The sequence below is a fragment of the Narcine bancroftii genome, chromosome 14 (genome assembly GCF_036971445.1).
Source record: "Narcine bancroftii isolate sNarBan1 chromosome 14, sNarBan1.hap1, whole genome shotgun sequence".
Lineage (NCBI taxonomy): Eukaryota > Metazoa > Chordata > Chondrichthyes > Torpediniformes > Narcinidae > Narcine > Narcine bancroftii.
Window position 1 is genome coordinate 31,175,112 of NC_091482.1, and position 21,145 is coordinate 31,196,256.

Below are 21,145 nucleotides of genomic sequence, written 5' to 3' on the forward strand. Positions count from 1 at the left end.
AAATGTATTCCATTAGAAAAAATAACATATAGTTTAAGAAATAATATTGAAATATTCGAACAAGTATGGGAGCCTTACATTAAATACAATAGCGAAAACCTACCGGGGACAAACATTACCTAAGTTGATGGAAGGAGAAGGAAAGAAAAGAATGGACTCTGTAGAATTTCTTGTGTATTTTTGTTGAATGACAACATTGTCTGACTGAATTAATGCAACCTAGATTGTATACCTAAAATGGATGAGAGGGGGGGGGTGGGGGGTGGCTTGGGAGGAGGGGGGGGGGGGGGGGAGAAAAAGTCACTGTAAATGTGTGAAAAAGAAAAAGTGTATATCATGGCTATTGTGATTTATGGTGTGAAAAATAAAAAATTTAAAAAAAAAAGGAGCTATTATCCCGCACCTTCAGGCTCTCACAGCTTGAGTGTGCTGCCCAATTGTTGCATATGCAGAGTTTGGGTGCCATGTCCCTCATGAGCGAAATGCTCGCCCTTGCTGTGGGACACAGGCCTTGCCTGCTCTTTGAGCAGATTTTCCTGGAGCAGCTGCCCGAGGAATATCTACCTCTTGCTCACCAATGAGGACTCCAACGACCCCAGGAAAGTCTCAGCCCAGGCGGACGTGCTCTGGAGAGTGAAGAAAGAAAATGCCGCCTCGGTGGAGCAGGTCGCTAGGCTCCACACACAGCCGGCAACAAGGCCACAGCAAACGGAGAGGCAAGTGGATCCCCTGACCCAACAGTATTGTTACTATCACCAATGATGGGGTGCAGGGTCCATCAATGCTGCCCACCCTTCTCCTTTCAGGGAAGCGCCACGGCCAACCGTTGTTAATGGCTGTGTTGGTTGGCCAACGTGACAGTCTTCTCCCAATGTGGGACTATCTATCTGGAAGGTGCTTCCTCATCAACACCAGCGTCGAAATAAGTGTCCTCCCCTCCTCAACCTAGGACACCCGGAACGGCAAACCGGGCCTGGCACCGAGGGCAGCAAAATGCATCACTGTACGAACATTCGGCACCCGCACTTCAGCAACAACTGGTTCACGTGGTCATTCACGTTTGGGGCAGTAGTGCAACCGATCCTGAGAGCCGACTTCCTGTGAGCCCTCTGCCTGCTGGTGGACCATAAAGGGCGGAGTTTGGTGCACGCCAGGACTTTTCTAACAATGACCCTGGGGGAAGCCAAGTCACCTGCCCCCCACCCTGACTCCATTACTCTGACCGACAACACATTTATATGGATCCTAACGGAGTTCCCTTCGATTGTAGTATCACAGTTTTCCTCCACCGAACCAAAGCACAGAGTAAGGCACCACATTCACACCGAGATCCCCCCCCCCCCCACAACTCCATGCCAGGGCGCGCCTCCTTCCCCCTGAGAAGCTCACCCTCGCCAAGGAAGAGTTTTAAAAAATGGAAGAGCTGGGGAAAATGCGTTCTGACAGCCCCTGGGCCTCCTCCCTGCACATGGTACCGAAGGCAGGAGGAGGGTGGAGGCCATGTGGTGACTATCGCTGCCTCAATAAGGCCACCACACCTGACAGATACCATGTGACCCATATCCAAGACTTCACTGCTTATAAGGGGCGTGGCTATTTTCAAAGTCAACCTGATCAGGGTCTACTGCTCTCACTGTAGGCGCCTCCAGCACAGGGGTAGGGGAGATACTGGAGCAATTTATCAAAGGGCAATGGCAGCCCCTGGCCTTCTTTAGCAGGCACCTCTGGCCACCTGAATTCAAATACAGAGCCTTTGACCGGGAGCTATTGGTGCTGTACCTGGCAGTCAGGCCCCTTCGGTATATTTTGGAAGGTAGACAATTCAATGTCTTCATGGACATTATAAGCAACTGTTAACCTTTGCCTTCCATAAAGTGTCAGACCTGTGGTTGGGGCAGGTAACAGCAACACGTCTCATATGTGTGAGTTCACCACCTACAGCCAACACATCACGGGTAAGGCCAACATGGTGGCCAACACACTGTCCTACCCCACGATAGAGTCCATGCAGGCCCTGTCCCAGGAAATAGACTATTCAACCCTAGCCAGGCACAGAAGAAAGAATCTGAAACCAGGCATACAGAGCAACAGTTTCCGAGCTCAGGCTGGAGGATGTTGCCATTGGCCCTGGTAACCAGATGCTCCTCTGTGACGTCTCCACCGGCAAACACTGCCCCATCGTGCTGGCAACATGGAGATGGCAGGTTTTCGACGCAGTGCACAACCTGGTGCACTCAACTATCAGAACATCTGTCAAAATGGTGATTGCGAACAGTGCTCAGATCACCAGTTCTGGGTCGGGGGGGGGGGTTGTGTAGCAGCCCGCTAACGAAGACGCAACCCCGTACACAAGATGGCCGATGAATATGGTGATCACACCGACCCCGCAGGGGCCAGCGATCTTTGTCCCAGGCGACAACCTGCACAGTGAGAAACAAGAAGCAACAGTGGGAACGCCAATTAATCCGAGGCCAGCGCTGCTGTGACATCATTCCTGTCATCAGCAGTGGGGAGGGAATATAAGCTGAACTACCAAAAAAAAAGTCTTTGATTTCTTGGGTGTGTGTCATTCTTTCCACACTTTGCAGTAGCGCGCACTACAAATAACATTTTCCATTATTCGTGAATATAATTCCATCAATTAAAACCAGTCTGTAAGTTGTTCTTGTGTAATGGTTGTTCTGTTAAAATCAAACATTAAAATTTATTTAAAATAGCAAGATGCATTCCCTCCACAAAAAACAAGGCAAAGGTCAGGCCATATTGACTGTAAGTAATAAAGTCTTCATTGTAATTCCTTCTGTACTAATTTTTGAATTGTGAGTTCCAACAATCACACTTACTCTACTGATAAATGTTGTAACAAAGTCAAATGTTTTGTTGAAGTTTTCTTTCCCAAGACTTCTTGTTACATCGATGACGAAGAAAAAGTCGACTTGACCCCTGCCTTTTTTGTGAGAACCAACACCTGCCAAAATAAAAGAACATCTCTTCAGATTAATTGCGTTATAATCTGCAAACTCCGGTTTTGTTCCAGGGAACATTTAATAGAAGGGTGTATCATACGAGGATTTAGAGTTTGTTATGTTCTTTTTTAAATTTAGACATACAACACAGTAACAGGCCATTTCAGCCCATTCTGCCCAATTACATCCCCAGTACATTTTGAAGGTTGGGAGAAAATCAGAGCCCCACACAGACACAGGGAGAATGTATAAACTCCTTACAGACAGCACAGGATTTGAACCCCGCACCCGATCGCTGGTACTATAAAGACATTGTGCTAACTGCTATGCCAATCGTTCTGACCTGGGGATAGTTCGCAGATGATGACACAAGGTTCAGTTCCACTCTCAGAACTTCTCAGCAAAATAAACAGTCCTTGCTTTTCACCAGTAAGACAGAGGCATGAACTGATAAACCAATAATAACATTAATGCCACCGAAATGCCAGGCCACAATGAGTCCAATACCTTATCCTTGATATTCAGTACCATTACTATTCCTGCATCACCCACTGTTATTGAAGAGAAACACAAATGGATCCACCCAACACGGCCACAGAGCATATCTTAGGCAAGGTATCTTGTAGTGAGTGACTCACCTAATACCCCAAGTCCTGTCCAGCTCCAGTGAAACATGAGTCAGGATTGTGATGGAATACCATCCACTTGCCTGCGCCAATGGCAATAAACAACTTGACCCGATCCAGGACAAAGCGACACTAAGTATTCACTCCCTTCCCCAGTACTGCACCGTGGATGCAGTGTATACTGTCTGCTCAGTGCATGAGATCTGTACACATTCTGGCAGCTCCTCCCAAATTCAACTTCCCCTGCAGAGAAGGACAAGGGAGTTAAATGATCGAGACCACCACCTACAATGTCAGAATATACTCTGGGTGGGGTCTTTAACATCCATCACTAAGAGGTACAGCATCATGGCCGAGCACTGAAAGACATTGTTGCTTAACTGGGTCTGCAGCAAATGTTGGGGGAACCAGCAAGAAGGAAGAAACTGGTTTGATCTTCGTCTTCACCAATCCACCTGTTGCAGATACATCTATCAATTGATAGATGGATATTGTTACGGAGTCCAGAGGACCCCAAAAACCTGCAGCAATAGATATGCACCACAACAAAGGGATAGTTAAACAAAAGTTTTTAATTATAATTGAATGAGAAAATAGAATTAGACTTTAATTTATTACTATCAACTTACTTAACCTACTTAACCCCCCCCCCACCCGCCCCCAAAACGAAGCACAGGTGTGTGTAATGTGCATTTAAGATTAGAAAAGTTTTTGGATCACAGTCCAATCTCACTGGTTGCACATAATTCTTGTACTGTGCACAGAAATTAGCATTAACAAAGTTCACCATCCGCAACTGATTCCTTCTCAATCAGTCTTGCCTGACGAAACTTGCCCCCTTCAGGGTTCTCCAGATGATCCTCCTTCTTTCAAGTCACGTTTCAGACAGCCAGCCTTCTCCTTTGACCAGGCAGTCTTCCCAAAGTTTACCAGCTTTGTGCTTTTGAAACTGATTTCAGTCTCCTCTCTCTCTGAGAGCAAAACTGTTCTGACCCCCTGCAAATATCACATGCTCTCCCAGGCAAGCTGTATGTTGATACTTTATTGCTCATTTGCAAAAAGCACTCTGCAAAAGTCCTGCAAAAATTCTTCGCAAGCTGCTCTAGGAATTCCTCCCAAGTCACCTCAAAATACTCTGTCACACTATCAATTATCTATTGATATTGATGTATTGATAGGAGTGACCAGCGCAGTGTCCACGTGGAGATGAAATCTCATGGAAATGCACCATCGTGTTGTGTGGCACCTCCAGCATACTGAATGGGGGAGATCGGATCAGGCACCTCAGGACTGGGCAACCACTATGTGTGACCTCAGGGCCCAACACATTCCTCACTCTTCCATCACCATCAAACCAAGGGGATCAGCCCTGGTTCAGAGAGTGTAGGAGCAGCACTGGGAACACCTCGGAGTGAATCCACAAGGCAGGACTACTTACAAACAACAATTACAGCATGCAACAGGCAGAGTCCTGGAATCCTCCTCCCAGCCCATGCCCAATGTCAGATCCTGCCACACCTAGTGGTAAATGCCACTCCACTCACCGAGACTCATGAGACAGCGTGATCCAAACCCACAATCTTTACCAGTTATAATATATCGCTGTTCTTTCCTGGTCACATTACATTTCTGTTACATAACAGCATTGTGGTTACACCACACCTGAAGCAGAGGCAATTAGGAATTAATTAAGAGCTATAGCTCAGCCTGTGAAGCCCACGTCCCTGGAATGAATAATAAAGCAATTAATGATAACCTTGTCTGAGATGCAACAAGCCTGAAATATTGAGTACCGTATATATACACATGTAATAGTTGGATATTGTGGTCCTATTTTTAGGGTGCAGTTTAGGGGCTCGACATTTTACAGATATTGCTGCAGTAAGAACCCCTGCATCATTCGGGGCATCAGGAGCTCAGATGGATGGGCAGGTAATTCTGCGTTGTGGGCACCAGGAGCTTGATGGGCAGGTGGGCAACCGGGACCGGGTGGTAAGTCAGTGTTCAGGATGTTGGGAGCTCAGATGGGAGGGTGGGTAGCAGGACAGGGTTGTAAGTCTGTGTTCAGGGTGTCGGCAGCTTGGACGGGCGGCTGGGCAGCCGGGATAGGGTGGTAAGTCTATATTTGAGGCTTTGGAAGCTCGGATGGGTGGGCAGTCAGGGTAAGAAATGGGGGGGGGGTCGTCGATTTTTACATGGTACTGACTATTACACCAATACAGGAGGGCCTATTGGGGGGGGGGGGCGGAACCACACAGCTTGACCGTTGAGATCGTCAAGAGTATCAAGTCCCTCAGAGTGCACTTAGCAGAGAACATCACCAGCAGCATCTCTACTTCCTGCGTAGGCTGAGGAAAGTTCATCTCCCACCCTCCATCCTCATTACATTCTTCAGAGGATATATCGAGAGCATCCTGTGCAACTGCATCCCCGTCTGGTTTGGAACCTGTACCACTTTGGACCACAAGATCCTGCAGAGGATAGTGAAGTCAGTGGAAAAGATCATTGGGGGCTTCTTCCTCCCATGAATGACATCTACAGCACGATGCAGGCGAAAGGCAATAACCATTGTGAAGGTCTCCACACACCCCTCATGTTAACTTTTCTCCATTCTGCTATCTGGTAGGAGGTACCGTAGCACCAGGTCCTTATGTCCAGATTGGGCAACAGTCTTATCAGGCTCCTGAATCCCCAGAACATATGTGGATAGGGTACCGTGGACTTTTACTGTATACGTCTTAATATTTTAATGTGTTTAACTTCTATTCCAAGATATTTATGTAAATACGCTGCATGGTCCTGGAGAAATGCTAACTTGTCTTTACCACGCAATGAATGGCATGAACGATAAATAAAGGTGACTTGACAATGCTTGAATACTCAGAAAGCCCTGATCCCTTCCAGCTGGTCTCTACCTTCTTCATTTGATTGAGAAACTTTACACAAAGAACCAACGTCACACAGGACTTCATCACCCTAGTCTCACTGCTACATTCAGACAGAAGCCTGAGACTAGTATCTCTTGGTTCAAGAACAGTTTCATTCCGATAGCTGTTGAACCTCTTGTTGCTCAAATCAGGGTCTGCTCCACCACGAAAGGTGCCTTATTGTTGTCGCTATTGTTAGTGGGGGGCACGGTCAATGTAGAGGTTAGCGCAATGCCTTTACAGCTCCAGCAACTTGGACTGGGCTTCAAATCCTGCGCTATGTGCAAGGAGCTTGTATGTTCTCTTCGTGTCTGTGTGGGTTTTCCCCAGGGCTCAGGTTTCCTTCCACCATTCCACTGAGGGTGCAGGTTAATTGGGCGGCACGGACTCGTGGGATGAAATGCCCTGTTACTGTACTGTGGGTCTAAATTTTTTAAAAATTCAATTAAAAAATAAAATTTGCACTAGGGTAATTGTGATGACCATCATCCTTTGTTATTTTTTTAAATTCAATTTATAGCATTGTAGTTGTATTGCAGATACTCATTCAGCTACATCACATTAGAATTTTGGTACATACGTAAATTGCATATGACAATAAACTTCTCAGGTCTAAGCTTTCCATACATTTCCCTTTTAGTGGATTCACCTTATATTTGACCAGTTACTACATTGATTTGGTTTCATTTTAATTAGGTACATAATGAACATGCATAAAAAAATTATGATTGAGTTTTACACTCCCACATTAAATACCCACACGTCAAAACTGGACAACTTTCTAAAATCATTTTTGTAATAAAAACACCAGACAGATTTTTCCCCCTGAATTTTCACATAACAAGACCCCAAAGAAAGAAATCAAATTTGAAAGAATATCTATAGATCAATTCATTCCGCAAAGTCCTAAATGGTTTGCAGCTGACTTTCTTATCCAGAATCCCATCTGCCCATGAGTTTCAGGCCACAATATCATCCAGTAACAGATGAATATCAGAAATGTGTCAGTCTTACCATGACTGTGTACTGCTAACTCCAAGATGTCCAGTTGTTTTGCCAGGTCTTTCACGTTATCAAAAGCATATCTGTCTGTTCAACAATGGAATATGGTAGTTAATATCCAGGAGGTGAGAGGGGTTGCTTTCTTGTGTCTATAATAGGCGGCATGCCTTAATTTCACATCAATTTTTGTCACCTCACACTGCAAGAACCCTGGAGCACAGGCAAACGGTTTGCACTTGCATAATTATAGCTGTCATTTCTATGCATGTGGCTTCCTCAAGAGCAAGCTGTGTGGATACAGTTGTCTTTTCAATGCATTCCTAAGGAAGCGTTGGAAGGAATGTCACTTTTGAATCAGGCCCCAGATGCCACAGGACACCAAAAATAACTTAACAGCATGATGTCTTGTCTAAAGTCAGTAAAACATCAGATAAGCTGCAAATTTTACTTTTGTCAGTCAGCTTGCTTGCCACATTTCCTGCATTAGAGCTATGACTATACTTTAAACAAGTACCCTCAGCTATAAAGTTCTTGTTGGGAGATTATGAAAGGTTCGACATAAATGCAACCCTTTTATCTGAAGAAATCAGAGACAAAATGAAAATCTGCTAATTACACAACATTATAATACTAACTTTTCAATATATATCCACCAGAGGACTGTTTTAATGTAAACACTGTGTAAGTTGAACAACTCCTGTTATCCGGAATTTAAGCAACCAGCAAAAAAAAAAAACGTAAAATAAATTTTAATAATTAAAATAAATAAGAATAAATAAAATTTTAAATAAAATTGTACAAGCAAATGACCTCTGAAGTAACACATAAAGCTTTGTGAAGATGTGAGTAAATATTCAGCCAGTAGAGTGCCTTGGTTGTGCTTTGCTCGTAAGAGTTTGAATAAAGTTGAGTTTAATGTCATCGCCCAGGATGATTCCGCTCACTGTTGGGGTGACTTTGTTAAAGTGCTTTCTTATCCCTGCTTTATCTTTATTAGTATATTATTAACAATAATAGTAAGGCTTTATCCGTTAACTTGGGGGAGGGGGGGTTAATTATGATGTTATTGTTTGTCTTTTGAGCGGCTCTGTGGAGGGGAGGAACCTGCAGATGCAGCGACAGTTAAATGTTTTCAAAGAATGTGACTGAAAATAAAATAAAATGCTTTAAGGTTTATATATTAATTCATGAAGTTTGAATTTTTATTTATTCTTAATGCAGGTGTATTAGTTAACCTGTAAGAGCGAGTCTCAAGCAACCAGAAAACTCACTTATCCGGCATCTACCAATCCCCTGGGCATCAGATATCAGGTTTTTACTGTATTCCTTAAAGAACTGTTTCTGTGCTGTGTGACCTATGACCTCTCTGACTTGCTGACGATCTCCTGAACTTTCTGTTTGTATTCCAGATTTTTAATAGCTGCCTTATTTTGCTTTAGTGTTAAAGAATTTGTGGGACTTCCATTGTTAAATTGTATTTCATGCAATAAATTCTGACTAACAGAGAATAAAAGATAGCCTCACTGTTATAGATAGAGAATTTGGGTTAAAAAGGGTTCAAGTTAAAATGTGATGATTAGTCATAAAAGGGGGCTAACCACTAGAGTTTAGCTGGAAAATGTTACAACAGACTTGCAACAGATTTAACTACAGAGAGACATGCAGGAGCCAAAGATTGATAAAGAGTGAAAAACAGAATTTGGTGTGAGCAGAGGTCATGAATGATCGTGGTGTGCGTAACTAACAAGATACTAAACAAGTACAAGCGTAATCAGGATGATTCTGCAAAAACTAACCAATTAAAACAGTGTAGTGGAGATGCCGAAGGACAAGCAAATTGTATAAAAAACAATGCACTGTATGTATCGGGGCTCGACTTGGCAAGAAGCCGGTTGAGTCCAACTCTGCAGACTTGAGAATAAAGCTTGTCGTGTCACCGATCTTAAAGAGACTCATTTGTGAGAATTTGTGTTTCTGACACTCACAATATAATTTCACACCAGGCTTGCACATAGGAAGAGCCTGGAGAGAAATGCACTTTGGATATTGTGCTGTATTGATCGACAATTCAATCCTATCAAACACAATTTGGATCTTTCTATGCTTGTGTGTGCCTAATGCAGTACGTTGCCCCGTATCCAAAATTCTGAATACTGAAAAGATCCAAAAACTCAACTTTATTGCGACGTTGACACAACATCACAAGTTGAAAAAAAATTATCGCCTGACTTGACCATGTGGGGATCTGACGCTCTGTTGGCGCCATTTTAATTACAATAGAGCTCTCACGTACTGTACAAAGATCTAGTTGCAAATGGCAAAAAGGTCTGCAGATTGCACTATAGATGTCAGTGAAAAGAAAAGAGCATTTATGTTTGTCTATTGGACAGAAAGTCAAGCTGTTGGTGAAACAGTAGTATAAGTGTGAGACACCTGACAGAAGAGTATGGTGTTGGAGGAGAATTTCTAGTGCTTATCTTATTCTGTAAGCTGTTTTTTGGTATGTATTAAACATTATTTCATGGTCAAAAAGCCTGCTGTTGTTTTTTGTTGTTGTTTAACCGCTGATACAAGTATTCGGCTGGATCTACTGAGCTACTTAAAGCCATTGTTCCAACAACCAAAAAAACCCAACAACCGAAAAACGTCTGTGGTCTCAAGTTTGGATAAGAGGAAACGTACTGTATAGGTCAAGGTGAGAATTTTGGATCTAAGAGCAAGGAGAGTTAATTTGACCCTTCAACCTTTCTCCATCAGTCATCAAGATCATGGCTGAATTACTACCAGAGTATGACCTTTGTCCAGGAGACAGTTAGTGTAGCGATTAGCGCCACCTTGTTACAGCATCAATGACGCGGGTTTGAATCCAGCACTGTCTGTTTTGAATATTTTATTTTTAATTTTTTCCCCAAAAATATACATAGTAACATTTTAAATAGACAATATGTGAAGATAATCTTCTTCTTCTTTGGTTTGGCTTCGCGGACAAAGATTTATGGAGGGGGTAATGTCCACGTCAGCTGCAGGCTCGTTTGTGGCTGACAAGTCCGATGCGGGACAGGCAGACACAGTTGCAGCGGTTGCAAGGGAAAATTGGTTGGTTGGGGTTGGGTGTTGGGTTTTTCCTCCTTTGTCTTTTGTCAGTGAGGTGGGCTCTGCGGTCTTCTTCAAAGGAGGTTGCTGCCCGCCAAACTGAGGCACCAAGATGCACGGTTTGAGGCAATATCAGCCCACTGGCGGTGGTCAATATGGCAGGCACCAAGATATTTCTTTAGGCAGTCCTTGTACCTCTTCTTTGGTGCACCTCTGTCATGGTGGCCAGTGGAGAGCTCGCCATATAACACGATCTTGGGAAGGCAATGGTCCTCCATTCTGGAGACATGACCTACCCAGCGCAGTTGGATCTTCAGCAGCGTGGATTCGATGCTGTCGGCCTCTGCCATCTCGAGTACTTCGATGTTAGGGATGAGGTCGCTCCAATTAATGTTGAGGATGGAGCGGAGACAATGCTGGTGAAAGCATTCTAGGAGCCGTAGGTGATGCCGGTAGAGGACCCATGATTCGGAGCCGAACAGGAGTGTGGGTATGACAACGGCTCTGTATACGCTAATCTTTGTGAGGTTTTTCTGTTGGTTGTTTTTCCAGACTCTTTTGTGTAGTCTTCCAAAGGCGCTATTTGCCTTGGTGAGTCTGTTGTCTATCTCGTTGTCGATTCTTGCATCCGGTGAATTGGTGCAGCCGAGATAGGTAAACTGGTTGACCGTTTTGAGTTTTGTGTGCCCGATGGAGATGTGGGGGGGCTGGTAGTCATGGTGGGGAGCTGGCTGATGGAGGACTTCAGTTTTCTTCAGGCTGACTTCCAGCCCAAACATTTTGGCAGTTTCCGCAAAACAGGACGTCAAGCGCTGAAGAGCTGGCTCTGAATGGGCAACTAAAGCGGCATCGTCTGCAAAGAGTCGTTCACGGACAAGTTGCTCTTGTGTCTTGGTGTGAGCTTGCAAGCGCCTCAGATTGAAGAGACTGCCATCCGTGCGGTATCGGATGATAATGGATACCTGCCATTTCATCACTTGGCCACAGGGTGTCACCTGTGGCCACTCACTATATAAAGGTGAGACGATCACCTATTGAATACTTCTGACCTTCCCAGCGGGAGGCAAGGCTGTTTTAGGTTTCTTGGCTGATTAAAGTTCCACTTCAATCTCACACTTTACTTGGTTGATGTGTCGCTACACAATTTATTAAACTTTTTCTTGGATTCATGTAGCTGATAGTTAGATTACCGAGAAAGTCAGGCAGGAAATAAAACTAAAGGTTCACCCATCCAGTAAAGACCCAGAAAACTTTAATCACTAATTCCCAAGGACATGTTGTTGTCGATCTAACGCTCAGTCTTAATAGGCAGTCGAACACTGCCACAAGACAAGGTGTATTGAAGGACCTATGTTCTGACAATACTTGGCCAGGATTTCCAGTGTCAGTATCTGAGTGTGAAATTTGAATATGGAGGCCCCTTGTCTGAGCTGATCATTACAGTCGCTGTCAGCAGCAAAAATAGAAGAGCCATCCCTTTTTCCAAACTTATCACCAAGCTGTAAGACCAATTGCTGCCAAATCAAGACACTTTCACAAAGATAATCAGGACTTCATACTTTCAGAAGGTATAATTGAGATGAACGTAACCACAAGGCGAGCCCAAGTGGTTGTGGTGAAGGATCCTACCCACCAACACAAGAAGCAAGCGTGTGTGGATTATTCACAATCAATACACAGAATTGGATCAAACTTGGCCCCACCTGAAATTAGTGAGATGGAACAAATTTGAACACACCTAAATTTATATCTAAAATGTAGTTTTCTCTCCAAAATGTAAGTGCAAAACCAGAGATCGAGAGTGAGAGAGAGAGAGAGAGACGGGAGTTGCAACAATGGAAAGATGCTGGTGTGATTGGTGTTTGAATAACATGACGTCAATTATAAATGCAAGATACGGATTAGTACAATTTAATTTTCTACACCAATTATACCTCACACCACAGAAATTACGTAAATCAAAATCGGAAATATTGGAGGTGTAGAACAGAAATAGGAACATTTGTACATCCTACATGGTCATGTGTGAAGGTGAGAACTTCTGGCAGGAGATGACTGAAATACTAACAAGGATAACAGGGGTGGCCTTAGGATGACCCAGAGCTTTATCTTTTGGGCAATTTTACTGAAATAAGCAATAAACTAACTAAATTCCAAACTCCATTTGTTAAAATAGCTTTAGCTGTGGCTGAGAAATGTATTGCAATTACTGGAAATCCGACTCCCCTGCATGATGGATGGCAGAGATGAATAGTTTTATAACTACGGAGAAAATCACATACAATCTAAAGAACAAGTATGTTTACAAAAATATGGAAACTATATTTGGACTATATAAGGGCTCAAATATAAATTAAAAAAAGGTGCTCCTATCATAAAAATATATGAGTTGAAGGAAGCCACCCTGCACTCAGTGGATGAAAAATTACCCTTTGAGGTAGAGTGTGACACATCTGATCTGGCTATTTCTGCTGTCCTTATATATTTTGATGCCAATTCCTTGCTTCAAAGTAGGATCAGTATTAGTCTTCAGGAGAAAATAGCATTACTACAAGATTTCATGTCATAGTTGTACAAAATGTTAGTTTCATCTCACAAAGTATTTTGTCCCCAGGTTCCCAGGTGAGAGGAAGGATGTGATTGAGCTAGAGATGGAATGGAAAATTCTCCCAAGGATGTTTCCTGGACTGGAGGACTTAAGTTGCAAGGAGGGGCAGGATATGCTAACAGTGTCTACTTTGGAATGAAGGAGACTGAAGGGGGTCTATAAAGAGGTTTATTAAATCATAAGGTGGACAGTCACAGTCTTTTTCTCAGGGTAGGAGAGCCTAAAACTATGTTTAAGGGGAACAATTTAGAGGGGATTTGAGAGGCAAAAGTTTTCACAAAGTGTGTGGTGGGCAGTGCTGCCAGTAGAAGTAGTTGAGGATGTTTGGACAGGTGCGTGGATAGGAACGTTTGGAAAGACTGGGGCCACATGCAGGCAAATGGGACTGACTTAGATTGGCATCTTGTTTGGTGTGGATGAGTTGGACCCAAAGGATTTTCCATGCTGTGGAACGCTGTGACTCTATCCTGGCTTCCCTTTACTTTAAGTGGTGCCAATCCATTTAGAACTCCCTCTCTATCCATTGTTATTTACTTCAAATTTCCTGTTGTAAAATTAAGCATGTTCTTTCCTATACAAAGTACCTCTGTTGATTTGCTGTTACATACAGTATATGTGTGAAATCATTTCCACTTCTCCCAAACCCTCTCAAGTTGAGATTCATTGGGAGCATTCACCTTGGGGCAGAATATTATTGGTCTGGTCCTGTTCCAGAGTCTTAAACACATGCAAAATGTGACACTCTGATGCAATACCAAGGAAATTCTGCAGAGCCACAAATTATTACTAGGTGAGGTGTTAAATTGTTTGTTATGTGGTAGATGTAAAAGAGCAGGGAAGTTAACATCTGTGTCCCCCACTAAAGTAGATGATCTGGATATTGATACATTTAAGTGTTAAGTCCATTCCTGCACATAAACTTAATTGCTGTGTTTCCTACATTACATTTACAAAGTACTCCATTGGTAGAATAGAATTTAGGGAGGCTTCAACATCATGAAAAATCCATCTCCTAACTTCCATAGTGCAATGCTAGGGATGAATTTCTGGTCATATGATTTTTGTGTGTGGAGGAAACGTGGCCTCCCTGCCTGTCTGGAATGTGACCACATGTCCCCTCTGTCTGAAACTTATTTGGAAGTCACATCACTTGTCAGTCAAGGTTGGACTTCAGTTACCCATTAGTGCACACCTTGCCTAGGGACAATATTGGCTTGAAGCACAGATTAACACTATATATACACCAACGCACAGCATATTCTTTTTCTCTGCCTCATGGTCCAAGCCCCGGACATGGCTTCACAGCAGGTCACTACTGTGGACACCTTAATGGGTAAGGTGCATACTATACTGAAGCAGAGCTTGGTACTGTGATAGATCAATACATACAGAGAATCATACCCCATTGGTCAGGGAACTGGGTGTGCATAAAAGTCCCTGTTTGTAGTGCTCAAGTGCATGAGCATGTTGAATATAGGTTGACTATTGTAAGAGTTCAACCTAGGTCTGAGGTAAATGTCTATATCATTACTTAAGTGAAATAGTGATCAAGTATTGTTAACGTTCTCCCCTGTTTGTCTCCCATATGTTAATTAAAGCTACATGTGATTGTAACAGTTGTGTCCAGACTCATCTCTCTGCGAACCCATCAAACCTGATAATCTTCCCAACATGACAATGATATTTAAAGGAACTAACTAAACATAAAAAGGTTTACTTTCACAATGAGGTTCCACTCCTGACCACTGGCCTGATACCAAGCATTGGCGGGTTGACGAACCCCGTAAGATATTTGTCCCACAGTGGTAGCGCACAATCGAATATAAATCAAATCTGTGGCCTATTCTCATCGAACCCAAGGGGATTCCAGGGTTGGGACACCAACTGCCTAAGGAGAGAATGTAGACCATTAGAAACCTTTTTAAATGAAAACTAGTTCTGCTGTTTGTGAATATCCTACGTCAATCAGAAATTGGAATACCTCTCACTTTTGATTTTTAGCCAAAGTCAAGCAAGAAGCAGAGTAAATCCCCTCTACAGCTTCGCAAGTCCTTGGCATGGCTTCCCACTGCACACTGACAGTGAATCCCAAATGCAGATTTCTACAGTGCTATGCTCAGGGCTAATGTGAGTTTGTGCCAGATTAGGGACGGCACAGATTGTGTAGCAGGTGGGACAATGACTTTACAGTGCCAGTGACTGAACCCCGTGCCATCTGTAAGAAGTTTGTACGTTATCCCCATTTCTGCATTGATTTTCCCCAGGGTCTCTGGTTTCCTCCTATCCTCCAAAACGTACTGGGGTGGTAGGTCAATTAGATGTCATTGGGTGGCACAGGCTCATGGACCGAGATGGCCTGCTACCGTGCTGTATGTCTAAATGTAAAAAATAAATTGAGAATTCATTTGGAGCAAAAACAACTCTCTGGAAATTCAGCACATCCCAACCACATCACTGGGAGAGAAAGAACTGAGGGGTCAAAAATATCGACCATTCTCTTTCTTCCACTGATGTGCCTCGAACCCCTGAGCTCCTGCTCCAGATTCCAGTGTCTCTCCTGCATCTTCAATGATTTGGAACCTGGTTTTAACATTCCTTAGCTAGCTTCAGCTTAGCTCTTTAGAGCCACTTTACACAGATTTCATTGCATGTTTTGTGGATTTGAAATGGGGAGAAATTTGCTAAGTTACTTAGTTCATTGGAATTTAGCAATTTCAAGCATCAACAAACCACACTTCCAAAATTCCTCAGTCTACAAATGGCCCCACTCCATTTTTTTTGGCGTTAAGACAATATTGTTCGTCATGCTACCACTTGCAGAAGACACATAAATAGGAACAAAATCCTGTGAGTTGTGAGGTGACACTCCTGTGGTAGGTTTCAACGTATTCTTTATTAACTTGATGCAAGCCCTCAAAGTCATGACTCTTTTAATTTAGCAGGATGCAACATCATAACCAAACTCCTATATCATAATATGCCACTGACACTCTTCCAGTCAATGGGGTGTATTCCATTGAATGAGCTGACTTGCAGTGACGGGGAGGGGTTGACACAGTGTTCATGAAAGGTTAGGGTGAGGTGGTGATCATCAGAAGGTCTCAGTGGAGATGGGTGCCTATAGAAGGAATGCTCCTTATGCAAGCAGGTAGGGATGGGCACAAGGACCCTCCAGGGTATATGATGTTCCTGGCAGGGACATTTCAGATTTTTTTCTATTTTTTAAAATTTAAACACACAGCAGGCCATCCGGCTCATGGGCCTGTCGCACTCAAATAGTCAATTAACCTCCAATTAAACATTTTTGGAGGGTTTGAGGAAACTGGAACACCCAGAGTGAAGCCACACGGTCACAGGGAGAATGTACAAGCTCCTTACAGACAGCACACCGGATTGGAACCTGGGTCGCTGGCATTGCGAAAGTGTTGTGCTAACCACTGAGCTTACAGTACTGCCTATCTCTGTAACTAAATACCTATGCCTGCTCTGGCTGTGGCTCTGGGATGAAGGAGAAAAAAGTTGCCCTCCCTAAGGCAGCAATATGCAGCAAGACTCAAGGAATGAGATCAGCAGGGATGGGGAATGAAGCAGGGCCCAGGAATTTGAGAGTGACCTTGACTTCCCTCCACAGGCCACATGTGTGAAGATTGTGTTCGAGGTTGTGGAGTTCGTTGAGGAAAAAAAAAGTGTAGTTTTTGCACTGGTCCTTTTAAAAATTTCATGTGTGCTTGTGTACATGTATCTATGTGCGTGTGTTTGTGTGCATGAGTGTGTGTTATGTTTGTGTGCGTGAATGTGCATCTATGCGTGTGTGCACCTATTTGTGTGTGTGTGTCTGTGCGTGCGTGTGTGCACGCCTGTTTGTGTGCATGTTCGTGTAGACGTGTGTTCGGGTATCACTGGTATGCCATTTGGGGGAGTGTTAAGCTGGAAAAAATTGCTAGAGAGAATGAAAGTTTTCCCAAAAATGAAGAGAAAAATATTCCAACAAGCAAATATGAATCCCAAAGTAAGTGCCAAATCGCTCTTCCACTGGTCAACTTAAATTTTCAACAATACACTGTCCTTTTGTTTGGAGTCATGTAAATGAATTTCGAGGCCAAATTTTTTTGTTCTTATAATTTCAGACTTGAATTGATCACCTTCTTACTTCTCCTCTATTCCAATGTTTGATTATTAACAGCCCTTTCCACCTGCATTCTCACCTATACCAGACCTTTCTTTGAACTTTTTCAGCTGCTTCCTCTTTTTCGGGGATAATCCATCATCATTGATGTTCCATGAGTGCAGACTTCACCGCTGTGTCTGTAAGAGGCCTCAATAGAGTGCAACCCTTTACCTCAGAAGTAAAACACAAAAGTCTGTGGACGCCATGATTAAAGTAAAAACACAAAGCTGGATAAAATCAACAGGTCAAACAATGCCCTTTATATAGCAAAGATAAAGATGCATAACTTTTAAAAGATAAAGATGCATACCTTTCATCAAGGTATGGAAAAATGTCCGCAGGTGTCCGAACAAAGCAGTTATATATAAAGGACACTGTTTGACCTGCTGAGTTTCTCCAGCATTGTGCTTTTACTTCAACTCTTTACCTCAACAGCTCAGGTTTCCACCTCTACTAACTAGAAGGACAAGGGCAGCAAAAGCCATGGGTGCAACACCACATGGAAGTCGCTCTCCAGGACACCCAACATGCTGCTTTGTGTCAAAAACCTGGAACTCCCTCCCTTAAGCACCTCAAGGACTGCAGCGGTTCAGCAAGGCATCCCACCACCATCTTCTCAAGGATAATGAGGGAAGCGCAATTAAATGTTGGCTCAGCCTGCAAAGTCCACATCGTACGTTCTCCCTGTGCCTGTGTGGGTTTCCTCGGAGGCTTCTGTTTCCTCCCACTGTTTGAAATGTACTGGGCGAGGGGGGGGGGGGGGGCGCAGAACAGACACATGGGCTGAAATGGCCTGTTATTAAGCTGTATGTCTAAATTAATTTTTTTTTTTAATTTTCCAACTTGTATACAAGGAGTCAGATAACCAAACAGTAAGTTTTGATGCAGAGTGTTCTGTTCTCTGACTTGTGTACATTGGTTTATGTAGTACACTCCTAACAAATCTTAAGAAGTTGACCTAAATCTTAAAGTAACATTCTTACTAAATTAAAGTGTAAAAGTTATAAAAAATAAATATATACCTCCGGTGTTACATCTGGGAACGTTCCCACTCCATTTACCATTTGGCAAGCAGGTCCTTGAAACAGAACCGATCAGTTGGAATCCATCAAAGCAATGAAATAAGATGGTTTCATTGACTTTGAAGATGGTTTGATGAGGTTCAAAGTATCCAAATTCAAATTTTTTAGGAGTAAGGCAAGTTATTTCTGAAAAATAGGACAGGAGAGAATAAGACTCTTTTAAGAATGTACAAATCTTTTGGAAAAAATAAATCCCTTTCTGGGGGAAAATAAACCAGTATATTTTGTGCAAAGCTGATCAATGGATGAGTTGTAATTTAAAATGTGTACAGAATAAAATTGCTGACTCAGCTTTAAAGATATAGCAATGTGTGGATTCAGTGAGAAGAAACTGTAATGGTTGCCATAAGTGAACATGGGCTTAAGATGCTGGGAAGTAGGTACAGAGGAGATGCCGGGGGTACATTTTCTACACTGAGAGTGGTGGGTGCATGGAATGGGCTACCAGCAACAGTAGGGTCCTTTAAGGGACTTTTAGATAGGCACATGGAGCTTAGAAAAATAGAGGGCTATGGGAAAGACTAGTAATTTCTAAGGTAGGGACATGTTCAGCACAATTTTGTGGGCTGGAGGCTTTCTCTCTTCTATATCTGAAATCACATCATTGCCTGCTTGAGATAACTTTGAAATAGGTATCTAGGGATACATATTGAGGAGGAAATCCATGAGTTAAAGATTCATTTCAAGTTTCAAAAAATGTGCTGTGTTCTAGGCAATAATTAAGGGATGTAATGAAACAAATGCTAAGCTGCATGTGGTTCAGTCATGAGTTGTGGTAAATGGTGCTTATGAGAGTAGAAGGAAAATTTTGCAGGTGTTCTTTCAAAATGAGGGCCTGCACTACAATATAACATGTCGAGGATGATAGATGATGGGAATTTTGTCAGTACCACACACTGCAACAGATCAGAGAGCAATAAATGCAGAGGCAATTGTTGACTTGAATGTTGGTTTTTCCAAGCAATTTCTAGGAGACAATTAAGATTGAACTCTCCATCTATAATCTATAGGCCAGGTACACTAAATGAACCTCCAGATGCCCTATCCTGAGGAAGCTGTGCTGCCACACACACCAACCAGTTGTGGTCACTTCATGACGAGCTTTGCCACCCAGGCATCACCCACATGGCCCATTCGTAAAGATACGCAACCTGCCCTTCTCTATTGAAGATGTAAGGGATACTGGAATGTGAGGAGTCAAGCAAGTGCTAATTAAGAATGAAGTATTATGGGTTAACTTAAGGTGAAGGGATACTGGAATGTGAGGAGTCAAGCAAGTGCCAATTAAGAATAATGGGTTAACTTAAGGTGAAGGGATACTGGAATGTGAGGAGTCAAGCAAGTGCTCATTAGAAATGAAGTATTATGGGTTAAATCAGGGTGAAGGGATGCTGGAATGGGAGAAAGGGTTAGGAAGGGTTATAAAAGTATAATAAAATAAGGATCTTCAAAACAGGATAGCAAGTCTTGGGGATTGATTAATGAGTAAAGAACAAAGACATGATATTTCCTGGCTAACAAGTTTGCAGGAAGGCACATAAACTGATAGGAAGTTAGAATGCTAAACCAATCCAGGAGGCAGAAGAATGTTAGGGGGAAGGTATCTCTGTACAGAAATGAAATGTATAAAAGTTGGGTCAGCCTCAGTATCTGTGTGTATTCCCAGGGTAAGGGGAAGCCCCCAACTTTGCATTGTTGTAATAGTAGAATAAAAGTTCTTTGTTCTCAATTTTTGTCTCTAGCAAATTCCGTGAAGGTCCTTCTGTTTCTCACAAAGACATCAGGAAGATGACCAGGTCATGCCAGGTCTAGCCTGAGTCCAAACCACACTTCTACTGCCCCGACAAAGTGCACCTGATAAAGGCATCCCGCCCCATAGGCTACCTACAAGGGTATACATGCTACTGTACCCCTGATAATTGGGAGCATGGCTACAATACCATTATCAGCTGTGTCTACAGTGATATCCTGTTTAGCTTAAGGCAGTGGTTCCCAACCTTTTTCTTTCCACTCACATACCACTTTAAGTAATCCCTATACCATCAGTGCTCTGTGATTAGTAAAGGATTGCTTAAGGTGGGATGTGAGTGGGAAGGAAAGGTTAAGAATTACTGCTCTAGATCCAAATGTTACTGAAATATTTTGCTTGAGGAAAATTGTAATTGGTCCATTTCCTTTGAAGTTATGAAACCGTGCACATAATGAGTCAATGAGGTACGATTACAACAGTGATTTTCAACTTTTTTCTTTCCACCCACATACCACCTTAAGCAATCCCTTACTAATCACAGAGCACCTATGGCATAAGGAATACTTAAAGTGCTATGTGAGTGGAAAGAAAAAGGTTGGGAACCACTGTCTTAAGAGGTTGCTAGTCCCTTACCTGTGACCACATAGCAAAGAGGAAGTGAAACTGAGGTGCTGCAGCTTTATAACCTGCCCTGGTCAGCAGGGGCTGTGAGGGACAGGGCTGGCCAATGGGAGTGTGTGTTCTGTCTGGTGGGTTCACACCTGATTGGCAGGCCGGAGAGGCTGAGCGGTGCCTCAATGCTGATGGACAGCTGGATGCAGCTTCAGACATAACAGGAAATGGTTACTGTCTAAGAAACACAGACAATGCTGGCTGGGGCAGGAATCCAGACCAACAAAAGGTGTTAATTAGATATGATAAAA

General features: G+C 43.0%; 1 protein-coding gene across 2 annotated transcripts in view; it reads right to left on the reverse strand.

Annotated features, from left to right (window-relative positions):
• LOC138749681 (complement factor B-like) overlaps positions 1 to 21,145 on the reverse strand; it is a 79,555-nt gene that overhangs the window by 55,567 nt on the left and 2,843 nt on the right. For both annotated transcript variants that reach the window (XM_069911414.1, XM_069911413.1), the window contains exons 3-6: positions 18,413 to 18,598; positions 14,940 to 15,110; positions 7,534 to 7,608; positions 2,844 to 2,968 (exon numbers count right to left, since the gene is read on the reverse strand). In XM_069911414.1, the coding sequence (XP_069767515.1) occupies positions 2,844 to 2,968; positions 7,534 to 7,608; positions 14,940 to 15,110; positions 18,413 to 18,598 (557 nt within the window). The remainder of the gene's footprint in view (positions 1 to 2,843; positions 2,969 to 7,533; positions 7,609 to 14,939; positions 15,111 to 18,412; positions 18,599 to 21,145) is intronic.